General features: G+C 44.7%; 1 protein-coding gene and 1 long non-coding RNA gene across 3 annotated transcripts; one reads left to right on the forward strand and one right to left on the reverse strand.

The window, feature by feature from the left end:
* Positions 1 to 758: 758 nt before the first annotated feature.
* On the reverse strand, positions 759 to 11,606 carry LOC121232845 (insulin gene enhancer protein ISL-1-like). Of its 2 annotated transcripts, none has more exons than XM_041121318.1 (7): positions 11,529 to 11,606; positions 11,319 to 11,421; positions 10,332 to 10,521; positions 7,141 to 7,400; positions 4,887 to 5,170; positions 3,299 to 3,466; positions 759 to 1,115 (listed from the first exon to the last, which is right to left on the reverse strand). In XM_041121318.1, exons 2-7 carry the CDS (start codon positions 11,344 to 11,346, stop codon positions 999 to 1,001), a joined length of 1,047 nt encoding a protein of 348 aa, XP_040977252.1. In that variant the 5' UTR covers positions 11,347 to 11,421; positions 11,529 to 11,606; the 3' UTR covers positions 759 to 998. The 2 variants fall into 2 exon arrangements, with proteins under 2 accessions (XP_040977252.1, XP_040977251.1); XM_041121317.1 differs by having other exon boundaries at positions 4,887 to 5,173.
* A 179-nt stretch (positions 11,607 to 11,785) lies between these two features.
* Positions 11,786 to 13,027, forward strand: LOC121232829. Its single transcript, XR_005931718.1, has 3 exons — positions 11,786 to 11,958; positions 12,058 to 12,212; positions 12,347 to 13,027. It is a non-coding gene; the product is annotated as an uncharacterized LOC121232829 (long non-coding RNA).
* The last annotated feature ends 490 nt before the right edge of the window (positions 13,028 to 13,517 follow it).

The raw sequence follows: 13,517 nt of genomic DNA on the forward strand, positions 1-13,517 counted from the left end.
CATGAAAAGTGGCAAGTCTTCCAATAATAAATAATAAATTACCTTATAATTTTGCAATGCAAGAGCCAAAAAAAGGATTTTTTTCTTTTTCCTTTTACTTTTTTTTTTTTTTTTTACTTTTTTCTCTTTATTGAGAGAGAAAGAAAGAGAAAGAGAGAAAAACAGTCGTTTTAACCAATTACTATATACATCTTTGGGGGAGGGGAAGGTTCTTAGACGGACACATTTCAAACATAATCCCGAGACACTTTGTGGCAAAATAGAGGTATATCTTGTTGCAATGCTTTTATAAATTGGTTTTTAAAGAAGAATTAAAAAACCTATTTTTAATCACCTCAGACTTGATAGAGGGTGGATCTCAACCAAACAAAACCAAAACCCCACTACAGTACATGATAGAAGAGACCCAGGAAATAACCCCTTGTTAAGAGTCAAATAAAAACAACATTACAAACCAATGCAGCTCCACCTTCCTGCAATGAATCTTTCAACACTGCAGGGCTAAATTGTCTCTTTCCTGATGATGGAAAACCTACTGGAGTTCCTTTTGGCAGGGCAATGACCAATATAGAAACAGCACCATTCGGATTGGAGAAAGTCCCTCTACCTTGGTTTCTCCCTAAGATGTGCAGTCAAATGAAAAGATAATTTTTTTCACTTTTTTTTTTTGAGATCCACGAGTACAAATACTTTACATTTTGAAAACATCTTTTTGATCCTCTTCTGATGATTGAATAGCGTGGGTTTTGGTTTTTTTAAGTATTTATTCTAGTAAGATCCCATGATTGTCTTCACAGTGTTGCTACCATATTACCTTGTCTTTTCAAACATGACTCCATTCATTTCATAGAGCAGTTCCTTGCTAGGTTCATTACAGGGTTGTTAAATACTTTTTTCCCCCCTGAATTTTGGAGTCCCAATGCGGTCACTTTCCCACTCTCTCCAACAGGGGTGACGGTAAGGGCAGAAACAACAACAGAAAACTGAATGAATGTTCCTCATGCCTCAATAGGACTGGCTACCATGCTGTTGGGCGTATCTGGGAGCTGAGAAGACATTGATGCTACTTCACTTCCAGTAGAATTGGAACTGGGTCCTCCTTCTGAAAAATTAACCTGTCAAAAAAAAAAAAAAAAAAGAATTCTTACAACTGTAACAATCAAAGAAAAGTAGCAGGCAAAGAGGAATGCAAAAATAAATATACAGGCATGTAGCCAAATGGCCTGATACATCTCCACGGGAGGCTGTGTCACTGCTTGTTGCTTTGTTTAGTTTCCCCATTGACTTCATAGGAATTTTCTTCAGGCCTTCGACCAAATCACCGAAAAAAAGCAGGTTAAAAAAATTTAAAAAAAAAGACTGAAAAATCAAGCAAATAAAAACCCAACCTTATTAATGAGGCCTTCTTCCCTGTCTTGCAAGAGTGGCAATCCCAACAGGATGTTCTAGTCAATTATTTAAGAGTGCATGTGCTTTTTTTGACACAAAACTGCAAAGTTACTTTTTTCCCCTTTTGTGCACATAATAAAAATAAATCTGGAAGGAGCATCCAGGAGCAGAAGGCATTTGAAACAAGCCATCCTCTTTCATTTGTGATTTGAAGCAGGTAGTATCTCTTTTTAACAAGAGCCAGTTTGATAAAAAAGGTCACACTTCTCCACTCTAATGTGCCCCATTAGTTTAGGAGCAGCGATGGGAAAAGGCATGATTTGAAGGGTGGAGCTTTGCTAATCCAAAAGCATTTCTTTGGCACCTATTTAGCTGGCTGATCCTGTGATTAAGGCCCTTTCCAGATTAGAGAAGTGCCTTGAAAGGTCAATGAACTGTCTGTTCCATCCATAGTTCTTCATTTTAACTCTTTTCAGTATCAGACATTATGCCCAATATATATCAATAGCTATCTGTCTATCTAATCATCTATCTATCTATATGTATGTGTGTATTTGGGCTATCCATCTTCCATTCTGCCTTTTTATTTTATTTTTTTTTTAGACCTACACCTTACAAAAACTCACTGCATCAAAGGTTTTTAAAGTCTCCTATTAAGGCACAATAAGTAAGGCAACCAAAGGAAATAACTTTTTCTTGTGTCTGCTTGACAGCTTGATTAAAGCAGGAAAACCGGTGGTTGCTCTAGAGGTAAGATGATGCAAACAGCCCTGCTGCTGTGCTGCAGCTTCTTGATCAAGCAAGTATGGTGTGCCGGGGAGGGAAGCACGCTGCAGCCTGCCACTGAGCAAAAGAAAAAAAAAAAAAGCGATCCTGTAAGAGTGTGATACTAAACTGAAAAGGTCTGAAAACATTTCTAGACATGGCTACAAACCTTTGTTTTCCATCACTTCCTGTTGAAAAAAAATGCCCAACACATCAAAAAAGGGTCTATATATTAATGTTTCACCATTAAGTGTTATTTTGAATCACTGAAAAACCATACACAACATACCTTATTATTTTAAAGATCTGATTTTAACACACTTAGGCCAGGAAATTGAGTTAAGGTTGAACTTCTATCCTTAATTCACCTTGTTGGGCCTAAGTATTGCAGATGATATGGTCCTATATGAGCTGCTAAATGACATAGGCATAAGGAAGTGAGATAAGAACAGAATTTATTCTAAAATGTCTGTTTTCTTTTGGCTTAAGGCAGTTTATTATATTGTTTGAATTTTTCATGTGAATACATACTAACAATTCCCTTTGTGAAGCACAACATTTAATGTAAACTATATATATGTATATATTTGTGCATATATATAGATATATACAGTTATATCTAGAGGTACATGCGTAAAACAAGGACTTTGACAATTTAATTAAGCTACTCATGTTTGTGTGACAAAACAAGGACACTGACATTGCAATCATATATTTAAAATCCACCCTATAGTATAAAGGAAAAATTGGCCCAAAGGGGGGAGGGGCGAATTTTAGAAACTGCTGTCATAAATGTACATACAATTAAATGACATGTGAAGAATGTTTTAGTTCTCTGGATAGAGGTGCTTTCAGGAGTGTGCAAGCTGAAGTTAGTCTCAGACCTGGGTCGGGCCTTATCCATCTCCCACTCAACTCAGCAAGAGCTCTGCTATGCACTAAAGTAGATTTTGCACCAAGCCCTATTAAATCAGTTCAATTCGCCACATTTACAGAGTGCCATCATGCCCACCTTGCAATTTCAGGAAAACCCGGCTAGTCTGAGTTGTTCATCTCTCTGAGGGCATCCGGTGCATTTAGGGAATCCCCCATTGCTCTGCCCCAGGGACAGGCTGGCTTGCTCCAGCTGGGAACTGACACTTACTAGTTGCTGAAAAGCAGGTTGGTCTATGTCACTCTGCAATGCGAAGTCACTCAGTACTTTCCAGGGCGGCTGGTAACTCTGCACCTCCACCGAGTTCGCCTGTAAACCGCCGTCGTGTTTCTCCGGACTAGCAGCCACCATCGGAGTTCCTGTCATCCCTTGGATATTCTGTGAACAGCCCAGCAAAAGATGTTAATGAGCTTGGTTAACTTCATTGTATATAAGCGCCGAGTCAATAAACTACTTTCTATCTTATTTATACAGTCGCTGTCGCTTGTATTTGCTTTGTTAATCTGCTGTGAATGTTTTACTCTATTCTACTCTAGGTCAGCCTATTTCTACCTGCTGCATTTATCACAGTGGAAGTTTACTTTCTTTCCCTTTAATCCTCATATTTCTCTCAAAGGCATACCCCCTCTGCCCCCCAAGCTTTCTTAAACACGAGCACTCTGTATCTTGGCTGCCAATGCACGATTTGGCTCAAGAAACAGTTAATCATGTTCCCTTTCTATTTTGCATCCAGGCTGGTTTTGTTCTGCGTGACCTTAACTGGATCATATATCCATCACACGACAAACCTGGGGTAGGTCAGTACTGCGCTCTTTCAAAAAAAAAAAAAAAAAAAAAAAACCAGCCCTCCCAGTATGCCCTGTGGTGCAGGCACTGTGTACAAAATAACTCCAAGCCTCGACAAATAGATTGTTCAGGCGAGCTAATAACATCGTGTTTTATTTCATTCCAACAGGGTAAAATGAAACTCCTTAAAATTCCACTTAACTAGGCAGCTTTATGAATTGATAGTCATTCTCAGGTCAGTCAATATACACAGGGAGAATAACATACTCTTCTTCAAGTGGACTAACAACAACAGCAAAAAAAAAAGTTAGCTTAAAATGGAGACAGCCAGTTTGCTATGCTGAATCCAGTGCTTTCCGCTTGTTTGCATCACACGTGCATATGCCTGCAGACAAGAACTCAATGTATTTCTACACAAGAACTATATATATTTTAAATAACCTGTAAACACTATGGTAATTCCATAAACTTTGCATTGCATTTGTCTTTTTCTACAGTAAGCGCACTGACAAACACACATATACACATTGTAGTATATAAAGTGCTAAGAAAATACATCCAATTTCCCTTTTACTCATGGGTTTTACTTCTGGGTTTACTCCTGTGTAAAACCATTGAAGAGGGTGAAAGCGTCATTTTCCCCTCAAGGAGTCCTTTGCATTTGCAATATAAATATTACACAAGGGTGGGTTTATTACACCCCATAAGCTCTGCAGGTCGCAATTCATGCTGCAGAGACGTTAGTCTAATCCACTGCGTATCCTTAGCCCCACAAAAAGACATGTATTCGCTTGAGCAGCCTATATCGGCTTTTCACTATGGTCTGTTTTAATTGCACTGACAGCAGAACAAGCAAATAATAGTTAGGCGGTATAATTTTCTTTGTTTTAAGGTAGCTCCCACAAAATCAAAAGCGTCAAACCGACCCCAGAGGCTGGCCGGGCTGGACATAGCCCAGGCGTTTCTCCTTGGGAAGGAAGGCAGAACACGGTCAAAGGCTGAAGCCACTTACAGTTTTGTCATTGGGTTGCTGCTGCTGAAGTTGCTTCATCATAATGCTCCTTTTTTTGTCCTTGCACCGCTTGTTTTGAAACCAAACCCTGATGACCCTCGGGCTGAGGCCAGTCATTTCTACCAGTTGCTCTTTCATGAGGGCGTCAGGTCTGGGGTTGGCAGCGTAACAGGTCCTCAAGGTGTGAAGCTGTTTTTCATTAAGGACAGTCCGGACTCGGGTGGTCTTCTCGGGCTGCTTGTGGACGTGGGGTCGCAGAGCTGGCTGTCTGGCAGAGATAGGTTCTGCTGTAAGGGAAGGGGAAGAGAGGAACAGGGTCCCCATGAGTAGGAAGCAGGGAGTCTGCAGAGGCTATGAATCTAAACTGGTGGGACAGGAGAAGGCGGGGGGGGGGGGGGGGTGGTGGTGGGTGATGAACCCTCTTTCAAAGGCCATTCAAGCAGTCAGATCTATCAGAGCTCCTGCAGCCTCCTTTGCTTTATATGCTGGTGGAGTGACAGGACTGACGTTTCTGACTCCAGATATTGCAAAAACAAACCACCACCCCCAAAACCCTTAATGACAGAAGCTTGAACCTGTATGAGACTTGACAGGGGAGGGCGAGTTCACTAAGGTATGCGTGCACCAGGAAAGGGGCGGGAGGGGTTTATGTATTTTTCCTGACAAATCACCAAAACAGATTTTTGACCTGAAAAGTAATAAAAGAATACTTCTTAAATTAATCATAATTCAGATGTGCTTCTTCTATACTGAATCTAGCTCAGTTTAGCCAGAGGCCGCGATAACTTGCAACAGCTCCCGGCATTTTGATGCTTCCAAATCAAAGCAAAACAAGCCAAATCCGCTGCACTGTAACCATGGAGGAAAATCCCGTGAGACCCCTGTATCCCAAAGTTCGGGAGATGGAGGTCTATCTTAGAAAGTGGTGGTGCTAGATGAATTTATGTCAACTTTTGATGAATAATTAAAAATATGAATGTTTCACCAATTCCTTAAAAGGAGAGCAAGCCTAGCAACTCCTGGAAACTGCCAAGAAATGCAAAACAACAGGTAACATCACATCAAGAGCTAAAAGTATTCGTGTGATTGTGCTATTCTTCTGTGTATTGTGTAGCTGTAGTTATCTAGATGTAATTTGACCCAGTCAAGGGAAAAATAAAAATTACTTTTTTTTGCTAAAACCCTGGCTAGCTAATATTCAAAAGTGCTCACTTTTGTACAGTCGGGTTCCGACTTCTCTGATTATAATAATAAATCAGCAAATTCGATGAAGACAATACGAAGGCTTCAATTATTAGCAGTGTTGTACCTGCCGACACAATATGCCTACGGAGACATGCACAAACATGCTATAGGGAGCACATACAATCTCTCTAAAATTCTGCAATGATCACCTACGGGATTTTTTCTCCCTATATATAGATGTCACCTGAAAGCAGCTCAGAAGCGGGAAACGAGCCCATTTAAATATAGCTGTGTTTGTAAATAACCTTTCGAGTTACAGTTACTTGCACAGCAATAACGCCGGCCAACCTTGTTTTGTCCAGCCTAGTTTGCCTCAAAGAGACGTTCCTCTTCCTAAAGCTAAGCGTCTCTGAGTACATGTCGAGAACTAAAAGTGTAAGTAAAGTTGTGAGGTGGGGCGACACTGAAGTTACAATGCTGAGTTTTAAAATGAAATTCTCATCAAATCACATAAAACGTTTCAAGAAGGCAGAGTCACTTTAAAAGGCAATTACTGAAGATTAGCTTGTTGACAGTTTTAAATTACAGCCTAAGTGCTCGCCTGTAGTTATGAAGTCTATCTCTTTTCGGACCCCGCTTCTTCCAGTGCTTAAAACAGCTTTTCCACATGCTCCGGAGGCAGAGGGGTCTGTCCTTTGCCGTGCATCGGCTCGTCCGTCTCCGACTTAGGCTCCCGACTGTCCTAGGCTCAGGGGGGGCTCCTGCACCCGGTGCGCGGTCGGAGCAGGAGGTGTGCAGGCTGGCGGGGGGTGCAGCCCGCCGCGGCCCCCTGCGCAGGGGTCTCCGCCTCACGCATACCGCGTACGCGGGCGTTTCTCCCAGCAGCCGGACCCGCGGCAGCCCCGGGTATGGGGCACGCCGCCGCTGCCTCTCCGCGGGCGCGCACGCTCGGGGCCGCCTTTCCGCGGGGGCGCGGGACCCACTGCATGCGGCAGGCCCTCCCCGCCAGGCGCCGGGCCGGGCGGCGCCAAACCCCGCGGGCTTCCGCGGCGCCGGGTGCAGGCGGTACCTGCCATCTGCAGCGGCCGGGCGGGGTGCAGGGGGCTGAGGGGGTCCCCGGCGCCCAGGCTGGCCCGCTCCACCACGTCGTGGTCCGCCCGGCAGAAGAGGCCGTCCTCCCGCAGCGCGAATTCATCGCCGGGGATGAGCTGGCGGCTGCAGGCCACGCAGCGGAAACACTCGATGTGGTACACCTTGGCGCGGGCGCGCATCACGAAGTCATTCTTGCTGAAGCCGATGCTGCACTTGGCGCACTTGATGCCGTATAACCTGAGCAGAGCCCAGCCCAGAAAGAAGGGGAAGGGAGGGAAGGAGGGAGAGCACGGGAAGGGGGAGGGCAAGGAAGTGGCGGGGGGGGGGGGGGGGTGGTGGTGTAAGAAAGGAAGGGGAAAAAGAGAGAGAGAGGTTTTCACTCCCGCTCGTGGGCAGCCCCGTGGCCCCGCGTAGACGCGCCACATGCAGTCCACTAGTTAAACAAGCCTTGAAAACACAGAAGCCAGAAGAGGAAAGGAGTAAAACGGATTCGTTTGCTGTCGGTGCCTCGATACCCACGCCGTAAAAGTCGGTGGGGCCCCGGACACACCGGTGGGCAAGGAGAGGGAAGGGGCGGCGGAGGTGGAGGGAGAAACGGGGAGAAACAAAAAAGCGACTCCTTTCCTTCCCGAGGAGATGCCGACCTCTCCCTCCGGCCCCAGCGCCCGGGCTGCAGCAGGCGAGGGGCCGCCCCTGCCCTCTCCCTCCCTCCCTCCCTCCTCACGGCGGGGGGACCTGACCTAGCCTGGCCCAGGGCTAAACCGAACCGCCCGGGTACACCGGGAAAAGGCGAGGCTGGCGAAGCTGCCATCCGCTCCTCACGCACAAACGTGCCAGCCTCACCAAATGGTGATATTTTTGCGAGGAACCCACTCAGGACTTCTGCCGCTTAATGCGTGCCTGGGCTGCCGGCAGCTTAGCCCCTGGGACGCGGCAGGGGTGGCTCTGCCAGCGGCCGGGGCTCTTCCCCTTGTCCCCTCTCACCAGGTTCATTTTATACAACAATATAGGCATGCACACACACACCCTTATATATATACACGCTCACATCTATAGTAGTGTAACTCCCCTCCCCCACCCCCTACTACAAGGCATTTTGGGTGCTTTGGCTCTGCAGCCTGCCCCCACCTCAGCCTCACTGCCTCGTCTCCCCTCCTGCTGATGCTCCCACCTTGAGCCGGGGCTCAAGCCTTCCGGCAGGAGTGAAAGGGCAACTGCTCGCTGACAGCCCCACACGGCAAATAATGGGTTTCTGGAGTGGGTGGTGGGTTCCTCCTCTCCCGTGGAGGAGAGGGGGACAGTTCACCCATCAGTAGATGAAGGTGAGAAAATGCTCCAACTCGGGTGTCTAGAACAGCACAGTCTCTCGGCTCCCACCGAGTGCTCCTTAGCCAGCCTCCTCGGTATTAAGTAAAATTAACATCTTTCCGCAAATGTACAGATACATGCACATGTACATGCACACAATCCACAGAACTGTAAAAGCTGTTCTTAAAACTGAGCTAATATTCATCCCCACACATTTCCTCATCAGTACACTTCATTAGAGAGAGTCATACATTAGAGATGTATACTTGTGGATACAGATGTTTATTTACACACATCTTTAGCTGCTATGTCTATGGAGGTGTACTCGTCCTATATTCAGAGCTACGTATTTCCGAATTATAACGTTTTGAGAAGAAAAACCCCCCAAACAAACAGCTAAACGGCAAAAGAACAGCGCGATCGCAAAGTGCATGCATTAATAGGTACAAAAGTTGGGGGGGTTGCCCACACGTCTGACAATTATAGATTGGCTCACGGTCTAATTCAAAGTCGACTTGCACATAATGTACATCTTACTTTTAAAATTGTAGCAAATGAAATGTATTGCGTATTAACTTAAAAGAGCTGCATTTTATTGTTTGTTTGTTTAAATTTTGCCCGCTGAGTTCTTGCAGAGGGTAAGTGAGCACATCTCAGTCCCAAACGTTTTCCTTTCATTTGAAATTAGTGAAAGGACGAAAGTGTACTGTTTTTTCGCCATAGTAAAACTTTGAGAATAATCTCACAACATGGATTGAAGGAACGATCTGCTTATGAACTGTGCACTGGAGAAGGAAAGACCCAAGTGCTTTATTTCAATTCAGAATTACGAAGAAACTAGAAAAGATATCTTAGGTGGCTAGGTAGGTACTTGCTCCCAAAACTTTCTGTAAAAAAAATACTGTCTGTACCTCAGTGTCATGCAAAGTTCTGGTTTGGCAAACCCAGTAGGCGACACTGAAACGGATCAGCATGACCCAGGAGCACAAATAATAAACACACTCGAAATTCCTGCTTTGGTTTCTCTATAGTGTCAGGATCGGCAACTCTCACATTTGATCAGTTACCAGATTTTAATGTGAGGAAGGAAGCGGTTCCATTATCTAAATATACCAAATTGTTCGCGAACAGAGATGATGGGCAACTTGATCTGCTCTAATTCATCAGTGTAGTAAGATAAGAAAGGACAGTCAGATATCACCAAAGGGGATAATATTTAAAAAGATTAAATGTCAGTTATTTTAGCGAAGAAACATTTCGGTCTAGGTTTTAACCTTCCCACAAAACGATCCTTCATTCTGAAGGAAACTTCAGTTTTGATTTTGCTTTTCATTTGCTTTTTTTGTTTGTTTGTTTTTGATAGGCCTAGTTTAAATAGGTTTTTTTTGCCTGTGTATTTATTTTTACGGCATACATGCTTGAAGTGCCTTTCTTATGAATGCCATTATGCCTTTGCAAAAACACACAGAGATGCATTTCTCAGGCTGTGTTAAAAAGCGATCAGTTCCGCGTTGCTCATAATATCTACACTACTGAAAATATTCTCCATTACCTACGATTTCCCACTTTGTTAGAATCACAGGATGCATTGCCAAAGTCCTCGGGAGGGTCCCATACAGTCGCTAGCTGTTTCCGAATGCGGTTTTATTTACACAGAGATTTATATTTGAATTTGTGGAATAAAAAACTTGACAACTCGAACTTTTTTTCCTCGCCTGTCTATCTATGGGAAAATCATTTAAAAATATACCAATTGTCTTTTCATCCTCTTTCTCACAATTGTTCCTCTTCCTGCCTCTGTCAGATTTATAAAGTTTTAAAAAAAATTCACCGATGAATTAAACAATGTAAATGGCGTACCTGATATAATCTCTTTTACAGTAGGTTTTGCCATCCCTAACAAAGCACGTACAGGTCTCGTCCAAATACTGATTACACTCTGCACACTTCAAACACGCCGCATGCCATTCCAAATCCGGAGAAACCCTCAGAATATACTGATCGTGAATTTGATTGCCGCAACCAACACATAGGGAAATCAGGCGTTTTTCTGAAATGAAAATAAATACATGATTGACTAACCGTTTACTCTCCTACAGAGATAAACACAGTTTTAGTGTCGTTCCCTTATAGGGCGTACTCTGGGAGTGTTGTTTTTGGGGTTTTGTTTGTGTTTTTTTTTTAAAGAGTATTACACTTTTGAATAGTAATTGAAATGTGCCATCGTTTAGAAAGAAGGCGGAACATATGTTAAAATGCAGATGTGAACAGTCTTCGGGGTGAAGGTCCTCATTCCTTGCACGGAATCAAAACTCCGAACTCCCTCGTGAGTTTATTTTATTGTTTGCTTGCTTGGATTCCTTTCCTTACGGGGAGAGCACCTATATGTTTGATTTCATATTTTAAGAGGCTCTGATTGGAAACGTCGAACGCATGCATTCAGCCCTTTGCCATAGAAGAGGGGACTCGAGGCTGCTAGGAAGAACAAGCATCATTACGGTTGTCACTTGCTCTCTTTTGCAAATCTAATGCTAATTCCCCTAGACGGACTAGGTGCTGGATAGTTAGACAGCCTCACCGCAGTCTAGCACGAAGAGAATTTAAGGCTCCGTGGTTGGAGATCCCATTAAAATCCTGCCTGCTCCCCAAACTTTAAAAGAGAGCAGGACCCCAGGCTATTATAACGTACAAGGCTACGAGGTTAAAACACAGCAAGCATGCAGGCATGGCAACAAAGGCACCTTCTCTACCATTCAAATGAAGTTCAACTCTTTAGCAGTTCGCCTGCCTGAGACGATTACAATAGACAGCACATTTATTCCAACAACGGTAAAAATTCCGCCTTACTTTTTGGTGGGTCTCCCATGTCTCCCATATCTGTAAGAGGGTGTAATGTCCACAGTGAAATAGTATACGGTTTCGTTTTAGGACCTCAAAGTAGTTTTGAGAGCTGTCGCAAATAAAAAGAAAAAAGTAGAAGTAGTAATAACAAAAAAAATTAAAAATACTCGAAATGGAAAAAAAAAAGGGGGGGGTGCAAAACAAAACACCACCGACCAGGGAGATACTGTCAGGGCTGTGGAGAGAGAATGAGGCGCGGCGGAGTCCGGCTGCGCGGGAACTGGATGCTAGCGGCTCGGGCACTCGCCTCGCCCTTATCTCTTACTCAAACTTCTCTGCTCCAAACTCAGCCCGCTCGCCATTGGCCTGACGTCATGCGCGGGGACGTCACGCCTACGCGGCGCCCATTGGCTGCGGGCGGCACGGCGCAGCTGTTCTGATGATCATATTTTAGCGTCTGGCAGTGTGGCGACTTCAGCAGCAACTTTTCCTTGCTCCTTAGTTGTAGTTCCCTTTATATTTTTTCTTGTCTCCTCCGTTCCCGCCGTTTATCTCCCGTCACACCTTTTATTTTCCTTCCCGGCCCACTCGTGCTCCTCCACCTCTTCCCCCCGCTCGGGCTTGCCGTGTCATATTTACAATTTCCGTATGTTTTTTTGTTTGTTTGTTTTGGGTTTGTTTGGGGTTTTTTTGGGGGTGGGGGGTTAATTCAGCTATTTCCTTTCCGAGCGTTTATTTTTCCTAGGTGTAGCTGCCCTGAGCAGGGAGGGCAAGGCAGGCTGGCTGGGCATGGCCCGAGCCACGAGATGGAACTGTTTATGTTTTTCCTCCAGCCTCCTTCTCTCTTAAAATCGTGGATAAAAGCTTCATGCGTTTCTGTTAAACACAAGATCGAAGAAGGTACAAATATTTATCTTAAATAGTCTCTCAACACTTCCTCCGTTCTATTTATGTTTTCCAATCCCTTTTAGATCATTTTCCTTTCCTTCTTTTATTTTTTTTCATCCGTAAATAGAAATGCATCCTGTGTTTAGACGGTTTCATAGGTTGGCCGGGAACAGAGATTCGGGGAGAAAAGTGAAGAACTTCTGCCTTTCCCCGTGGAGAATCCTTTAAAAATTCTTACAAAAAAAAAAAAAGGAAGGAAGAAGACGCGAACTCTGCCGTTTGCGCGGCTCTGCAGCGCTGGTCCCCGGAGGCGATGTGGAAAGCCCAGACCCGAGAACGGCGGCCGGGCGCGGTGCGGTGCGACGCCCGCGCCCCCAGCTGCACACCGGCGTACGGCACCCCGTAGCCTGCTCCTTTCAAAGAGCAGGTTCCGCTTAGGCTACACGGTGAGTTTCCTTTAGTCTGTGCGCGAAACTGTACCCGCTCCCGAGCGTGTCCACCCCAAACCCTTCTGAATCCCCCCCCCCCCATCTTAAACGTCCCCTTTGAGTTTGTTTAAATCCTATTTTTGTGTTCTGTTCCATATGGGCTGTTACACCGCCCTCATCAACGTAGTGTATTAGTGCCCTCCAATCACTACTCATCAGGAAAATATACTTTTTACAAAGTCCTATTTTTTAAAAGGCAACCGGCGAGACTAGAGTTTGAGTGAAAGAGAAGCAAAGCCATATTCACGCGGAATATCTTCCCGCGGGTGTCCTGGTTTCGGCTGGGATAGAGTTAATTTTCTTTCTAGTAGCTGGTATAGTGTTATGTCTTGGATTTAGTAGGAGAAGAATGTTGATAACACACTGCTGTTTTCAGTTGTTGCCAAGTAATGTTTATACCAAGTCAAGGATCTTTCAGCTTCTCATGCCCAGCCAGCGAGAAAGCTGGAGGGGCACAAGAATTTGGGAGGGGACACAGCCAGGGCAGCTGACTCAAAATGGCCAAAGGAATATTCCATACCATGTGACGTCATGTCTAGTATATAAACTGGGGGGAATTGGCCGGGGGGGGCTCGCTTCTCGGGAACTAACTGGGCATGGGTCGGCGAGTGGTGAGCAATTGCATCGTGCATCACTTGTTTTGTATATTCCAATCCTTTTATTATTATTATTGTCATTTTATTACTGTTGTTATTATCCTTATTAGTTTCTTCCTTTCTGTCCTATTAAACTGTTCTTATCTCAACCCACGAGTTTTGGGGTTTTTTTTTCCGATTCTCTCCCCCATCCCACTGGGTGTGGGGGGAGTGAGTGAGCAGCTGCGTGGTGC

Source organism: Aquila chrysaetos, chromosome W, assembly GCF_900496995.4.
Source record: "Aquila chrysaetos chrysaetos chromosome W, bAquChr1.4, whole genome shotgun sequence".
Lineage (NCBI taxonomy): Eukaryota > Metazoa > Chordata > Aves > Accipitriformes > Accipitridae > Aquila > Aquila chrysaetos.

What these genes read in the sequence shown, in the direction of transcription:
- LOC121232845 (XM_041121317.1), bottom strand. Translation starts at nt 11,346, where the DNA reads ATGGGAGACATGGGAGACCCACCAAAAA. An exon ending in TGTAAAAGAGATTATATCAG is followed by an intron (nt 7,401 to 10,331) that starts GTACGCCATTTA and finishes GGCTCTGCTCAG; the next exon opens with GTTATACGGCATCAAGTGCG. An exon ending in AGCAACCCAATGACAAAACT is followed by an intron (nt 3,467 to 4,886) that starts GTAAGTGGCTTC and finishes GGCTGTTCACAG; the next exon opens with AATATCCAAGGGATGACAGG.